General features: G+C 38.8%; 2 protein-coding genes across 2 annotated transcripts; both read left to right on the top strand.

The window, feature by feature from the left end:
• The first annotated feature begins 4,955 nt into the window (after positions 1-4,955).
• LOC143880783 (glutaredoxin-C1-like) lies at positions 4,956-5,613 on the top strand. Its single transcript, XM_077383759.1, has one exon. It carries the CDS (start codon positions 5,174-5,176, stop codon positions 5,483-5,485), a length of 312 nt encoding a protein of 103 aa, XP_077239874.1. The 5' UTR covers positions 4,956-5,173; the 3' UTR covers positions 5,486-5,613.
• A 6,062-nt stretch (positions 5,614-11,675) lies between these two features.
• LOC143880782 (glutaredoxin-C1-like) lies at positions 11,676-12,618 on the top strand. Its single transcript, XM_077383758.1, has one exon. The coding sequence runs from the start codon at positions 12,158-12,160 to the stop codon at positions 12,467-12,469; it is 312 nt and encodes a 103-aa protein (XP_077239873.1). The 5' UTR covers positions 11,676-12,157; the 3' UTR covers positions 12,470-12,618.
• Positions 12,619-17,241: the final 4,623 nt, after the last annotated feature.

The raw sequence follows: 17,241 nt of genomic DNA, 5'->3' as shown, positions 1-17,241 counted from the left end.
GGACGAATTGTGACTAAGACTTAGGTGGATCGGATACGAAGTAGATTCATTGACCCCCCTAATGTTACGATCAATTGTCCAAGAAAATGTTTAATGATCGGATGGTTAGGATCATTTGATCAGTGCATTGAATGTGAATTATTGCTCATTTATCCATGACCAACCATCTGCAACCCACTAATCGGACGGCTAGGATCATCTGATCTTTTGATCTATGGTGGGGCCCACCAGATTACTATTGTCAATCACAATGCAAATTGCACAAGTATACCAAAAAAGGAACCCCACTTGCTACCACCTTTGCTAACCCCAATAATGCAACAAGATTTATCATGGTGATTCAATATTTTTTATCTAGATCAGTAACTCTAGTGGGTCCTATCTTAGATTGTATTGGTCAAATGATCCTAACCCTTGGACAGATGAGAATTGTGGCCAACATTTTATTTTTTACCTCATCCGTCGGCTTTTGATCAGAATCCTAACCAGAGTAATTTTCCTTCAATTTGTAATATTCGAAATGATCTAGATCGATTTGGCTTTTCATTTTCATGAGGTGGATTAGAATCTTACTACGTACGTAAAAAGGTACAGCCCCCTCTAGTGTAAAAGAGTAGTCGAGAATACCCCAGAGGAGGGTGTCCCAATTATAATATCATTCCACTACTCTCTCTAAGCCCAAAGATAAGCCATTAATTTGCATGGTATGTCCATATGGGAAGAGGTAAAGATCATGTGGGTCGGCTCATGACGTTCTACGACATCGGTGGTCTTGATTTCACTTAAAAGCCCCCTGTTGGTCCTCAAAATCGTACGTTACTATTGATATAACAGTGACTTTCTAAGTAGCCGCGGTCTTCTTTAAAATGGGATTCGCTAGGGACCAACACAGAAGGCATTTCGCAGTTGCATGAGAGAGCAGCCACCTCAGATGATTTTAATGAACAAGACAACATCTGAACCCAGGGGCGGAGCCAGGAATTTACACTTGGGGGGCCGGGCATTAGTCTTGCAAGTCCCATTGAGAGGGGGTGTGTGTGTGTGTGTCCGGTGTGGTTCGTTCGGCTCCACGCTATATGTGGCTCAGCCCATTTCTGAACCTGTGTGGCTGCTCTCTCATGCAACAGCCCGCCTGCAAAATGCCTTCAGCGATGGTCCCTAGTAAATCCCCTTTAAAATATTATAATAATGAATTTGAGGCCACTTCCACTTTTATTTCCAATAAATAAGTAAGGCCCAAGGCCTTGATGGGCTTTTGTTTTTCATGCTTTGTTGGGCCCATCTTCTTTAAGCCAGCTTAATATCTTCCTACTTACTAAATAGAGGCCAGACTGCTAAACTAAAGGGCACCTTTGCAAAAACCCACCTCCATGGTCGCCCCACTGGATCTACATCATGCAACCAAATCAGTTTTAATTTCGTTTGGGTTAGGGTTAGGGTTGGGAAAAGCCAACTCGATTTAATTTCGGTTTGGATCAGGGTTGAGGCCTTGGGCAACCCGACACGTCCTCTAATTTTATCGCCCAATTTGGAAAAAAAAAGGGTTAGGGTTAGGGTTAGGGTTGGTCCCTAGCAAATCCCCTTTAAAATATTATAATAAAGCGAAGAATACACTTAACGGCCTGTTCATGCTCTAGATTCTATTTTATTTCACTTTATTTCCCCAGCTTTACTATTTGCCTTCGGGGCCTACGTCGCAACTTTTCATGCTCTAAATTATCATAAATTCGTTTTGCAATTTTGACGTTATTATCAAAAGGAGAAAAGGAAAGAAATGCATTGATTCCCCAAGCCCCAAGGTTCGATCCTTTACAAAAAGAACCCAGACCCAGCAAAAGATAGACAGTAACCTTCAAGATTTTTCTAGAGATAGCTCAGAGTATTGATATAAAAACAAAGGGAGCTGATATTTACGCCCCTTTTAATTCTGCGGACACCCATTTTCACCCCACAAAACGGGCTAAAGAAGGTAGCCATTTATACCACAAAAGCACTTTTTGAAATGACCAAAATACCCATGACAGTATTCAAATCCCATCTCTCTCTCCAAACCCATAAACCCTCTTCCTCTCTCTCCCACACGTCTGTCTCTCGCCCTAAACCAGCAGCGTCTCACCCAAACCAGCCCCATCTCGCCAAAATTGAGCTTCCATCTCCCAAATCCAGCTTAGAATCTCTCTCTCTCTCTCTCTCTCAAAATGTTAAAAGTAGTACTCTCTCTCTCTCCCAGGTTTTATTCCCAAGTACTTTAGAAACACAAATCCTGTAATAGCTCCCACAAGCTCTGCCATACAACACAAAAGTAAATAAGCATCTAATCTGAGCCCTTGACACAAACAACAGTGTATAAAGCATTCTCTAAACAACACTGTAAATACAATACAATAATCTACCCAATTCATAATGTCGAGAGGTAAGTTCCAAAAATTTGCTGAAAATGCATCCTGGTATCAAGAAGCTCTCTATATGAACGATTGGCTTACAATAGCATAGGCAAATCAAGATCGTATTTGAAGATTTGCAATTATTTATTGACTTCCCATAAATTCCATTGCAAATCAACATCTACTGATGAAAATCCAACTTAACATCAAAATTCCACACCATAATAATGGCGCTATATATTTCATATAATTTTGTCTGAGAGGCAAAATATAAATAGATTGGAAGAAATTAGATCCCAAATGTTTAACTTGAAACATTGTCAAACTCACCCTACGTTTTCTTCACTTACCAAGCCGATTGTGTGATTTTAGGTTTTCCGAGGAAAATAGAAAGAAAAAAGGCCTATTTTTTTTTATTTTTATATAGTAGCTGAAACAGGGAATGCACTCATAATCCGAGTAAAAAAGAAGGAAACAAAACTTATCTCTTTTCCCATTCCAGCGGGGACCATGGGACCATGGCATGTAATCAGGCAGCCATTTACAGCCCAGCTTGGACTCTGGATTTGGGCGAGAAGCGTGGGAGAGATGGAAAGGAGAGTAAGCGATTTAGATGCTTTTATGGGTATTTTGGTCATTTTCAAAAAGACTGGCTATGTGAAACTGGCTACTTTCTTTACCCGGTGAAAAGGTTTGATATCGGGTGTCCACAGAATTAAAAGGGGCGTAAATATCAGCTCCCAAAAACAAAACATAAGATAGCTTATATAGATGCGAGGTCAGAGTAATTTAAATAACAAGTGAGCATCCAATTGCAACCCACTAATCAGATGGGTAGGATCATCTGGTTTTTGGATTTCCCGTCAGATAACTGCTGTCGATCTCAATGCAAACGGCACATTTATACTTGAGAACTGTACCCCACTACCAATTTTATCAACCCGATGAACTAGTTCTATGCATCATAATATAATATAACAAGATTTATCATGCTGGTTAATTTTTTAATCTGGATCAGTGTCTCTACTGGGCCCTATCTTAGATAGTTTTGATCGAATGATCCTAACCCTTCGATAGGTATTTTTTAACCGATAGAAGCAGATTGTGTACATTTTCTTTTTTCGCCTCATTTGTCGGCGCGCTCTTGATCGGAATCCTAACCAGAGTAATTTTCACACCATGCGTTGGATCATGCTTAGATGAACTGTCCAGATTGAATAAGGTTGAAACCCATACTAAATCATATTAATAATAATTCTTAGGAATATATTGGATAAAGTAACCAATATACTACAAGCATCGTCTCCGGCCCGCTGCATATCGCTTCATTTCAGATAATTATATTCTATTTTCTTGAATTGTGGTTTTTATTTTCTTCTTTTTTATTTATATTTTACATTTTTTTTCACTACTTTTTGGCTTTTCGTTTTCATGAGGTGGATGAGAATCTTAATACGTAAAAAGGTGTCTCCACCTCAGCAGATGCTCCTCGGATAGATATAACGTAAAAAATAAATTCAATAAAAATATTAAAGGGAAAACAATATATTCACCCTTTTTTTTTTACCCGGAGCCGTCCCAGGTTTAAAAAAATTAGAAGTGATATATCTGCCCCTTTTGATCACCAGGAACACCCCCTATCAGTGTTTGTGGCAATCAGGGGCATTGAATTCTTCTGACATGAGTACAACAGCCCCTCTTTAGTCATTGATACACTGCCAGGGGTGTTCCTGGTGATCAAAATGGGTGGATATATCATTTACCTAAAAAAAGGTAAATATTTCACTTCCCAATATTACGCATCTCAATCCATGCTATCTCAACTAAGTAGGTGTGTCATAGGGATCCATTGACTACCCTACACTTATGAGAAGTTAGCCCGATAGGAAAGTACCAGAGGAAAACACAAGGGCTTTCTTGTCATTTTGTAATAGTCAGGGGTAAATAAAAAGGAACCAGGGTCTTTTTTAAGTAAGTATCTAGTACCTTATTATTATTATTGCAACAATTTATTCCATTTCCAAGTGGGTTGATAAGACTTATTTTGTCCATTTCCCCCATTAAAGGGAAAACGATATATTCACCCTTTTTTTTTACCCGGAGCTGTCCCAGGTTTAAAAAAATTGGAAGTGATATATCCGCCTCTTTTGATCACCAGGAACACCCCCTATCAGTGTTTGTGGCAATCAGGGGCATTGAATTTTTCTGACATAAGTACAACAGCCCCTCTTTAGTCATTGATACACTGCCAGGGGTGTTCCTGGTGATAAAAAGGGGTGGATATATCATTTCCCTAAAAAATAGGTAAATATTTCACTTCCCAATGTTAGGCATCTCAATCCTTCGTATCTCAACTAAGTAGGAGTGTCATAGGGATCCATTGACTCCCCTACACAGCAATTCAGTTTTTCTCATTGTTGATTAATACCGCTCATATTCAATCGGTATCAAGCTTTTACTTGAATTTATCACCACCCATTTTAGAATTTTTGTTTTTCTTCTTATTCTCCTCTTCTTTAGCCCTTCTTTCATTGTAGAACTCTTGTTAGTTGCTCATTTCCATTTGCATTGCTAAATCAATTTTCCGAAAAAAAAAGAAGGTTCAATTCAACATATTCTAACCAAATCCGTCTATATTTCTAAGAAATTTCCTTACATTTGAGTCTAATTTGTTCTAAGACTCTGTTCAGTGTGAGAAAAGAAAAGATAGAGGCCCATTTTCACTCCACCAAAATTCCGACGTTCTATTGCCGTTAAATTCGAAGAGAAGAGTACCTCTGAATTTTAGGATGGAGATGGTGTTGAGATTGGCCTCCCAAAAGGCGGCGGTGATTTTCAGCACGAGCTCTTGTTGCATGTGCCATGCCATCAAGAGGGTCTTTTGCAAGCTCGGGGTGAACCCGACCATCTATGAGCTTGATGAGGATAGCAAAGGAAGGGAAATGGAGAAGGCTCTCAATTGTCTATTGGGCCGTGGCCCCTCTGTGCCGGTCGTGTTCATAGGCGGTAAGCTTATCGGCTCTACTGACAACGTTATGTCTCTCAACCTTAGTGGCCATCTCATTCCGAAGCTCAAAGAAGCGGGCACTATCTGGCTGTAGTAAAATTGCGCTCTGATACCATGTTAGAAGAATAAACTGAGATATATATAAGCCTGTTAACTTTTATAATACACTCCATAAGGAGATGACTATGGAGCTTTCAAGCAGTACTTTTTTTTTGGTAAGGAATTGAAGCACATTTCCGTTAAATGGGTCCTTTATGTGTTCCCTTTCTTTATTCTTTCTTTATTAATTATGATCTAAACGAATGAATTTTTGTCTCTTATAAGGTCGTCTGGATAAAAGGATTTTGTAATCCCGGACTATAAAATCATGGACATTACAGGCCAAAATTCGGATTTTATAACCTGCATGATATTAGCTAAAACCATTTCGGCCCGAATGCGGAGATTGGGATATTACAACATCAACATCTACTTTAAGATGTTGAAGGAGAGGAATAGAAAACACCAACCTCCCCCCACCGAAGATGCCAACACTTGTCCGTATTTTCATCAGTTAGACGCGAGATAAAAGACTCAGCAGGAGCATGGGGAATCAAGATATCCAACCCAATCGGAATCCGAATCAAAACCCACAAGAAATTAGTGATATTCTCACGATTAACGCCCACACAATCCTTTTTTTCCTTTGAAGGCGGAGGTGTTAAGAGGGTAAGCATTGCTCAGATAATATGACCTACACCCCACTAGAGAAGAAGGGAGCGCCTTTGTTTAAAAGGTGGGGCCCACATTACTCATTTTTGTTTTGTAGGGCTCACAAGAGAAAAAGGGACACCTGCCACTTCCAACGTGACTTGAGAGTGTTCCTTTGCCTTTTTCTTTTTGTTTAGAAGGTGGGGCCCGCCCGCATCGCTCTTTTCTTTGTTTTTTTTGTCTTTCTACGGAAAATTTGTTACCAAACAGTGGAAAACGAGTGGCCTCTTTTTGATGCGCCGGATATGATCTTGACCGTTCGTCTAGTTGTCTGTCTTCAATGTGGATGGAACGTTGCATAATTAATAGAGATTTTCATAAGATAGATGATTTTTTCACCGCCCCTGTAGGATTATGCGCTCCCCCTTGTAACATGATTTGAGTCATTTGACTTTATAAGGGGGGCGCATAATCCCATTCGGGGTTGAAAAAATCATCTCCATTTTTTAATAATTGATCACTACACTGAGGTTCAGTACTAATTATTATCACCACAAGGCAAAAGGCTGGCCGAGCGTGAAGTCCAGTATTTTTTTTCCCGAAAAGTACACTAGGGCCCGCTTCAAAGGACGATCCATACCATTCGTTTGTTGGGAATCTGTATTGGGTCGTGTTACATGAAGGAACCTACAATTATATTTTATTTACGGGAATTGCGAAGCTCTATCGCAAAAGGCTTTTTGCGGCTGGTCTCTTGCATGTCAGACCAGCCACCTTGTGAAAGGAGACAAAAGATGTTGTCTTCATTACCGAGGTGGCTGGTCTGATGTGCGCATGAGACCAGCTGCGAAAAGCCTTTTGCGATCGATGCTAGCCGGGGGCGGAGCCTGGAATTTGTGCTAGAGAGGGCAAACAATGGTTGTTATACGTGGGATCTTCCATGCTTCTTGAACCTTTCTCTACCTTAAGACACTGTTTGGATTGCAAGAAAAACATTTCTTGAGGATTTTTCTTAGGATATTTTTTATTTCCACAATTTAGAGGGATATCATTTTAAAATAAAGGTCCATGAAAATAAAACTGTGGAAAAGTTTTTTTTTTTTTTTTTTCATGTGTGATAAAACTATGGAAAAGCATGAAATTTTGAAAAAAAAAATATTATTTTCTAAACTTTTCCAAAAAAAGTCCTACAAAAAAAATATTTTCTAAACTTTTCCAAGAAATCCTGCAATCCGAATAGGACCTCAGTAAGAGATTGAAATTTAGGAGTTTTTATAGGGTGCCCGACCGTCAAGTACCGTCAAAACGGTACCACCCTTGATATTTGATCCAACAGCTAAGGGTGGTACGTTTGATGTGCCACCTTGGTCGGCCACCATATAATTTCTCTAAATTTTGAGGTTTTATATGTTGTTTGCGTGAAGCCCCATATTTTTCAAAAGGTGCCGTGGGGCCTACTTCATAGGATGATCCAAACCTTTCATTTGTTGGGCCATAGTAAATAGGTGGTACCTAGTAAATAACCTCACAACATATAAAATCTCTTGTATTTATTTCCAACAATAAATAAGTAATATGATACGTATATGTTATGGTGTATGGGAGGAGTTGTAAGGTAGTTATTGTAGGGATTTGCATTTTAGGCTTGTGGGCAGGGGTGTAAATGGATATTCGAAAATTCGATTACCGTCAGCGTCCGAATCCGTTTAAAGTGGATATTATCCGAATCCGTTTCAAGCGGATATTATCCGAATCCGTTTATGAGATATCCAGCTCTTAGGGGATGCGAATCTGGTAAATGGTATATCCGATCCATTTAACATCCGAATCCGAGAAGTAAATCCTTTCTATTTATTATTAATAATATCATTAATATTTATTTATTGTTTCTAAAACAAAAGTGAATTTTCTTTTTAGAAAAAAAAAAACAAAAACAAAAAGTGTGTTGGGTAGGAAATGAAGTAATCTATCATTTTAAGGGCATTCTTGGAGTATGACATGGCTTCTTTATGAAGCAACAAATGTGTGCTGTAGGATGAAAGAGACAAATGGATGATGGTGATTGAAAGAAGATGTCATAGCTTCTAGAGAATTCTAAAGCAAAAAGGCTATCTATGTCATTGATGGTAAATGGATGGCTCAGATCATTTTTTTCCAACTTAGAGTTATATAAAAACCCAAAATGCAATTAAAAGAGGGGACTTCTGAGGTTTGTAAGGAGAAGCAAGAGAGAAGAGAAAGGAGGAGGCTGAGACACCATCTCCAACATTCCTTGGTGCCTCCAACCCTCACCAAAAATCCACCGCCGCCCCTCTCCACCTTCATTGGTAACCCAGCAAACCTTATTTAGGCTCCGTTTAGATTCCGGAAAAAATATTTCTCGATAAAAAGTTTTTCTTAGATTTTTTTATTTCCACATTTTTGGTTGGAAATGATGAATTTTAATAGGGGGTAAGGTTTCTGAGGTATCGCATAGGCTGAACTTAGAAAGGTAGAAAATGGTTTTGGGAACCTAGAATAAGTTGTCCTTTCATATTAATAAACCCGGTTTAGCAGTCCCCACAGTAGTAGAATATGTTTATTGGATGATTATTGGACCCCACTTATTCATCGTGTATGTGATCGAACAGCAAATATAAGTCGGCCCAAATGTTTATTAGATCCCTCTTGTCGCGTCTCTGAAAAAGCTAATAGGAGGGGGAAATCAGGGTCAGCTTTTTTAAGGTACGACCTAATCTGTGTGATGCTACGACCCCACCTAGTATTCCTCTTCATCTCTATCTAATCAAAAGTTGACCTCGCATTTCCATGACCGACCATTTGGTTCATCGATCTGGTGTTGGATCTTCTACAGCCTCTCTAGATCATCATTCCTCTCTAGTTGATCTCCTGATGATAAGTAGATGGAGGCATATATTAATCCTACACATTTACAAAAGTGCAATAGTTTTTTTTTTTGAAAAGGGCAACAGAATATATATATATATATATATATATATATATATATATATATATATATATATATATATATATATATGTAAAAACAGAACCGAGGTGGTCCTGAAGGAACAAAGATAATACAAAGATAGCAGTACAATAATTCAAGGAGGTAGATAGTCAAAGCACTCAAACAGAACTCTAAATAGTTAGTTGATATGATCTAATCAGATCGCAAATCCATTTAATTAGTTAACGCTCCTTGTGTGTTCTACCCAAACACTATGCTTGTTTCTTTCCGTTGTCATTAATTTTCTTTTCATGAAATTTTTTTCCAATCTTCGGAAAAACTTTTATTAAAATATTTCTATGGTGAATTTGTGTCACACCTCATGCATATCATGAATAGGGCACATCATTTTACTACCCATGTTTTGATAAGGTGAGGATTCAAAACATGGATATGAATGGGTTTGGGTAGAGATGGTGGGCATTACTGTATTAAAACATGAGGATGAGGAGTAAATGGCAAGCCCACCCTTGCTGTGCATGGGAGCGTGGGTGTAACATGATGGGCCTTAGCTTATCAAAACATGTGTTGTAAAATGATGCGCGTGGGTGTAAAATGATGGGCCTTATCTTATCGAAACATGTGTTGTAAAATGAGACGCCCTACCGTGGTATGCATTGGGTGTAAAAAAAATTGACTATAGAAAAAGGGAAATGATATCTGCGCCAAGGTGTTTCTATAAACAAGCGCTCCACTTGTTTGTTGTGTAGTATTTATAGGGTTTAAAGAGCTTTTTCAGAGAACCGTAATATCCTCTGAAATCCCTATAAATACTACACGACAAACAAGTGGAGCGCTTGTTTATCGAAACAACTTGGCGCATATATCATTTCCCTAGAAAAATTCTAGTAAGTTTTTTAATGGAAAATGTTTTACAACTAAAATTTTCCATGAAGGCTCCGTTTCTTTCGATGTAAAAATGAATGTAAATTTTATGTTCATTTTTACAACATAAAACAAAATTTACGCCCATTTTTACGTCAAAACAAACGGAGCGGAAAAGAAAACGAATGACAAGTGAGCTGGGGTAAGTGGGAACTTTTCATGCTCTAAATTCCATTTTATCATAAATTCGTTTTGCAATTAAATGAAAGAAAATGCATTGATTCCCCAAGGTTCGATCCTTTACAAAAAGGACCCACGAAAAGAGAGATAGTAACCTTCAAGATTTTTGTAGAGATAGCTGAAAGTATCAATAAAAAATCAAAATATATGAGGTCAGAGTAATTTAAATAACAAGTGGCATCAGAAAGTAATTAAAAAATGGCATTAGAAAGAGAGATTCAAAGACATGAAGAAAAATGTAAAATAGTATTTAAAAACGCCTTTAGTTTTACTTTTGGTACAATTTTTTTGTTTGGATGCAAAGTTGACAAGAAGAGAATATCATGTTAGTTTATTGTATGGAAAGTTAGAAACCATTCCATATTATTCGGTGTATCCACTATCCACCGACCCAAATGAAGAAAAAAATCACCTCATTTTCACAACCTACCCTTTAAAACGATTTCCGTACGCATCTTTAAAATATACACCATAACTTGATGTATATACCAGAAATGCATTAATGTTATGTGGTCCGATGGGCGCAGCAACTGGATCCGAACTGGGTCCATTGGATCCATATCCTAAAGTCCAAAGTTATTTAGGAATCGTGGCCCACTTGTTCCCCTAGCCTTAATTTTGCACAATTGTAAGTAATGGACGGTCAGATTTGAAATGGATCATGACCCAAACTAAATGTAGATTCTGAAAAACACGGATATATGATAGCTTATCCGGACGAATTGTGACTAAGACTTAGGTGGATCGGATACGAAGTAGATTCATTGACCCCCCTAATGTTACGATCAATTGTCCAAGAAAATGTTTAATGATCGGATGGTTAGGATCATTTGATCAGTGCATTGAATGTGAATTATTGCTCATTTATCCATGACCAACCATCTGCAACCCACTAATCAGACGGCTAGGATCGTCTGATCTTTTGATCTATGGTGGGGCCCACCAGAATCTTACTACGTAAAAAGGTGTTTCCATTGGATAAATCCCATCTCCTTTCTCCACCTCAGCAGATGCTCCTCGGATAAATATAATGTAGGTTAATTAAAAAAAATAAATTCAATAAAAATAATATTGAAAAATGATATATTTGCCACTTATTTTTACTTGGAACAGCCCCCTCTAGCGTAAAAGAGTAGTCGAGAATACCCTAGAGGAGGCTGTCCCAATTATATCATATGGGGTGAATAACTTCCCAATATTTAAAATTGTAGGACATGAACATGCGAAAAATAAAAAAATCTCATGCTTTTAAAATTAGGGCAAGCTAATGGGATTGGGGAAGGAAATGACAAGGGGTTTCTTGTCACTTTGTAAATAAAAAACCAGGGTCTATTTCAGTATCTAGTGCCTTAAAGTATTGCAACATTTATTTTTATTCCATTTCCATGTGGGTCTCTATCAAGAAATGATAAGGTTTTTATTTTGTGCATGCACCCCCGAAATATCAAAAGAACATTCCCTTTCCATTTCCCCCGTTAAAAAAATTGCAATCCACCATCCCCGTAAGTACGTATAAATAACTCCCCCTTCCCCCTCAAATATTCATACACACCAAAGCCTTCAAACAATCTTCCTGTCTTTTCCAATCCAATCTCCGGCAATTCAGTTTTTCTCGTTGTTGATTAATTCCGCTCATTTTCAATCGGTATCAAGCTTTTACTTGAATCTATCCACCACCCATTTTAGGATTTTTGTTTTCCTCTCTTTTCCAATCCAATCTCTTCTTTCACTGTAGAACTCTTGTTGGTTTTTCATTTCCATTTGCTTTGCCAAATCAATTTTCCAAAAAAAAAGAAGGTCTAATTCAACATATTCTATATAAATCCATCTATTTTTTCCAAGAAATTTCCTTATATTCGAGTCTGATATCTTGTAAGACTCAGTTCAGTTGCAATATTTTAGTGGGAAAGGAAAAGGAAAGGGCCCTTTTTCACTCCTCCACCAAAATTGGGACCTTCTATTGTCGTTAAAATCGAAGAGAAGATCGTACCTCTGATTTTTAGGATGGAGAGGGTGTTGAGATTGGGCTCCCAAAAGGCGGCGGTGATTTTCAGCACAAGCTCTTGTTGCATGTGCCATGCCATCAAGAGGCTCTTTTGCGAGCTCGGGGTGAACCCGGCCATCTATGAGCTTGATGAGGATAGCAAAGGAAGGGAAATGGAGACGGCTCTCATTAGTCTCCTGGGCCGTGGCCCCTCCGTGCCGGCCGTGTTCATAGGCGGTAAGCTTATTGGCTCTACTGACAACGTTATGTCTCTCCACCTTAGTGGCCATCTCATTCCGAAGCTCAAAGAAGCGGGCGCTATCTGGCTGTAGCAAAATTGCGCTCTGATACTATGTTAGAAGAATAAGCTGAGATATATAGTTATATACAAGGCTTTAACTTTGATTATAACCCCAAAAGGAGATGACTATAGAGCTTTCAAGTAGTACTTTTTTGTGTAAGGAAGCACATTTCCTTTAAATGGGTCCTTTATGTGTTCCCTTTCTTTATTAATTATGATATAAATTACATGAATTTTTGTCCCTTAGGCTTGCTTTTTTGGATTTTTAGCCCGAAACTGATTATTGGACTCAATTTTAAATGGGTCCTTTATTGTTTCCCTTAAAAAAAAAAGAGAGAAGAATTATTATTTTTTATGGTAGAAAATTTATTTATCTCAGTTATTCCGCAAGAAGAAAAAGAAAACAACAAAGAGTCTCTTGAATTTCAACCTTCGCTCCACTTGACTTGCTTTTCCGCTTTCCAGACCTTAACTCCCCTTCGGAAATAGAAGGAACTACCCTTTGGAAATAGAAAGCAAACATGGAGAGAGAGTTTCCGGAAAGAAAGACGGTAAGGTTAATCCCTTGAACGTCGAGAGCTGAAGGCAACTTGTTCCGTCCCTACTAATCAAAGGCTTCTTTAATGGAAGCCCATCACTACACTCGGTAACACACTCGATCCAAATGGGGTGAATTTTTGTCTCTTAGGCCTGGCGTTTTGGATTCTGAGTCCACTGTTGTCTCTTCAATCCCTTCACCATGGGAAACAGATTACACCACTTAAAAATATAAAAAATCATTGAATAAAAAAAATGATATCCCACGCCCACTCCCCTTCCAGAATTTCCACCCCTCTTGTTTGCCTTTTTTCCTAAAAATGGCTGCATTTCTACCACCTTTTGTTTGTCTTCATCTTCATTTTTAGGAAAAGAAAAACAAAAGGAGGTGGAAATGCTGAGAAAATGGGTGGAAAATAATCACTTCCCTTTAATAAAATAAATACATAAATAACTGCCTATAACCTTCCATATTTCATTGCATGACTCTAGTTAGGAAACACCGTTTTGGTATGTGCACCCCCTTCCGTTTCAAAATTTTCATTGGATTCTATTTTTCACAGATAAAGATAATGAAAAGGGGTGCACCTACCAAAGTAAGCGAGAGTGTATCTATTACCTCCCTGCTTGGAAAGGGTGCATTTCTGTCTAGTGTTGCCTTTTTCAGAATCAATTAGTGCTATCTAAAACTTATGTGTTTCGTATAATATATTTGTTTCAAGAATCTAAAGATTTCATAATTTGATGTTCAGTTCATAAATTATGTTTTGATCGATCATTCATCACCCAATCTCAAAAAGATCCCACGTGTCATCATTTATCCTTGGATAAGGTTGTTATCCTCAATTAATGTCGAGAATTAGGGGTGCCACTTCTTCTTTTTTTGGTAGGTAAGCTGGGGTTGAACCTCCAACCTCTAGGTTGAAGAACAAAGCCTTGACCATTGAACTAGAGGCTCAATCCCTTGTGCTACTTGGGCAGGGCTCAACCAGATTTTGGATAAGGTTGGATTGGCATTCCCTCGGATTGGGTTCGGAAAAGCCGGCCCGATTTAATTTTCGATTGTGTTAGGATTGAGGCCTTGGGCAACAGGACCCGACCCAAACCTGACTCCATTCCCCTAATTATAATGTGATTTTTATCTCGATTATCAAAATCTTAAGGCTATGGTTTTTTCTGGCACCAGGCCAACCCAAACCCACTCCGGCCTGATTTGAAAATTTGAGTGGGGTTGTGTTAGGGTTGAGAATTAGAGGCGGGCCACGTAGGCTTGATCCTTCTCGACCTGAGGCTCAGTTTGGGTCAAGTTAGGATTAAGGTACGCTGCCTCGGTGTGGGCTTAGGTTGGTCACAAAATGACCTAATCCGAATTGCACCACTATAGAGAACAGCCCCAATACAAGCTTGATAGCCAATCCTAGGAGTTTATTCAAGATAAAATTATATATCCAAGCAGAGTAGCCAATCCGAGGAACAGCTTATCCAAGGATTTCTATCCCTGCATGCATTTGATAAAACGTTGAGAAAACCTCTATCGGATGATTATAGAGCCTTGATTTATGTTAAGATTTGTCAGATCAGACTGTTGGATTATCTTGGTTTAAATTAGGCAAGTGGGTTGAATGGGATTAGGCAAGTGGGTTGAATAGGAAAGGTAGCTAGATTAGGTCGCTTAATTAAATTAGAATATTCTAGTATTATCTCTTTCCATGTTTACCCCAATCTTCTTTCTATCTTCATCATGTAAGTGCTCTATATAAGCACCATTGATTCTCTTTGTAAAGCAATCCAAGAAATTCAAGATTAGTGAAATCTTCTCTCCAAAATTTAACATGGTATCCGAGCACCCAGGTCCTACCTTGGCTTGATTACAACCTGTGAAATTCATTTTCCGGCAGATGGCGTGTAAATCTCCACTTCTTCCTTGCTTTATTTTATCAAAATAATCTTTGTTTGGCTTGCTGCTCTTCAACTACCCACACAGGCTCTACAACCACATGTGTTTTTTTTCATCTCTTCTTGTTATTGGAGAGTTCTTCTTTTCTAGATGGGTTTGGCTAGATCGCTCTCTCCAACTCCTGGGATACGGGCTCCACCTCAACATTGCTGCCACCACCTGCCAATTCGTCGGATATCTTCAAAGCTATATTGAGTGGAGCTTCACATTGTCCTGGTATGAGAGGCCGATTCTGGCCTGACCTTAACAAGTGCTTCCGTTCTCCGGCGGATGGTTGATCTAGCCATCCGCCAGGTAACCATCCATTCCCTCTGCTCCAAATCCAACTCATGTTTCAGTATCTCTCTTTGACCTACTCACAAACAGCTTGTGGGCATTTGGCACCCATCTCTTTCTGTGCTCTTCCACTTCTATTGGACTTTCAGCCTCTTCATCTCCATTCCTAGCCGCTGTTTCCTTTGCTGTTCAAAGTAATCCCGATCCGCTGAGCCGGAGTGTGCCCGACTCCTTGCAGAGACGTGCAGCTTTGCTTTGGAAAGAGACGTGCTTACAGTTGCAGGTGCGGGAATTCTTGGAACCATAAAACTGCTTTTGCTATGGTACTGCGTCGTTTAATGAGGAAAGAAAAGGCTGAAAGTGCAACCTTCTATTTTGATGCGTGCACACCGAATCTTTTCTCTTATTTCCCTTGCATTTATTTAAGCCACTATCTTGCAAGTAAGCCTTCCTCTGTTTTTAATCAAAATAGGATCCTATCTAGATCTCTACGTCCGCTTTCTATTCCATTTTCTTTGGAATAGATCATCTATTCTAAACCTACATCCCTGGTTTTATCCTCTGAAAGCCCACCTCTTGTGTTGATAATAGCACACCTTGCCTTTTTATTCATTTTGATATTTACACTCCTCTTTCTACACATAGTCCAATTTCTTCATATGACTTTGATGTTTGCCAATAATTGTTTCCTTAAACCGCTTAGTTGCCGTTCCTTTTTACCTCCTTTTTTCTTCTTCTAATTCTTCATTCTCCAAACTATTTCAGTTGAGGTGCTTTAGTACAATGAGGTATATGCCTCGGACCCTTGGGGTACGTGCCTGAAATAGTAGCTACTCTACTCAATTGAGGTGCTTCAGTCCATTGAGGTATATTCTCAGACCCTTGGAGTGCGTGCCTGAGAGGGTTTCTTGCCCATGGAGGAATTTCGCCAATTTTGGCATTGGTACGGTCCATAGTGACCCATTTCATGTAGACTCGTCCATAGGGGCCTTGCTTCTTATCTAGTCCATTGCGGCTTCCTTTCGGCAACCGGCTTTGGCGTACATTTGGCAAGAAGCATCAATCAAGACCTTCTTCATCAGCTTGGTGTGCATTGCACCGCTAAGTGTGTTGGGGACATTTTATTGTAAGCAAACGTTTATTAATTTTCAATCAATATACGTTTGAGGGGGCGTGTTAAAATTTGTCATATCAGACTGTTGGATTATCTTGGTGTAAATTAGGCAAGTGAGTTGAATGGGATTAGGCAAGTGGGTTGAATAGGAAATGTAGCTAGATTAGGTCGCTTAATTAAGTTAGAATATTCTAGTATTATCTCTTTCCATGTTTGCCACGATCTTCTTTTTATCTTCATCATGTAAGTGCTCTATATAAGCACCATTGATTCTCTTTGTAAAGTAATCCAAGAAATTCAAGATTAGTGAAATCTTCTCTCCAAAATTTAACAATTTATGAACCCGGGTTTCGCCAAGAAAAGTTAAACCTTTGATTTTGTTTGGCAACCATGAAATTTTATTTCTTGAAATATTAGATTTACCAAGTGTTGAGACTTTAATAGGCAGAGGGAGAGAATTGAAAGGGGACGAGTGAAGTGAATGGAAAATAAGGAAAACAATAACTCTATTTTGACTAGTGTTTCTTTTACCTGTTTTTAAGTCACTTATCACTAGGGCTGCAACTCGGGTCGGGCGGGTTGGGTTTTGGAGAACCCAACCCTACCCGAGAAATATCTCGGGTCGGGTCGGGTTGGGTTTTTTTTGGGAAAACCCACAATTCCCAAACCCGGCCCTACCCATGATAAATCTCGGGTCGGGTCGGGTTTTTTCACGTTGACGCAATTTTTTAAAGAAAATTCTTGTTTGGCAAGGCAATCCAACTCATAGAAGCAGAAATTACACTCACATTACACTTGAATCAAACAATGATGTAATTACACTCACATTACACTTGAATCAAACAATGATGTAATTACACTCACATTACACTTGAATCAAACAATGCTGTAATCAAACAATGTTGTAATTACAATCAAA

Source organism: Tasmannia lanceolata, unplaced genomic scaffold (assembly GCF_043159265.1).
Source record: "Tasmannia lanceolata isolate RefF3 unplaced genomic scaffold, GAP_Taslan_0.1 ptg000007l, whole genome shotgun sequence".
Classification (NCBI taxonomy): domain Eukaryota; kingdom Viridiplantae; phylum Streptophyta; class Magnoliopsida; order Canellales; family Winteraceae; genus Tasmannia; species Tasmannia lanceolata.
Note: the sequence above shows the minus strand (reverse complement) of the source record. Positions and strands in the feature narration are given on the sequence as shown.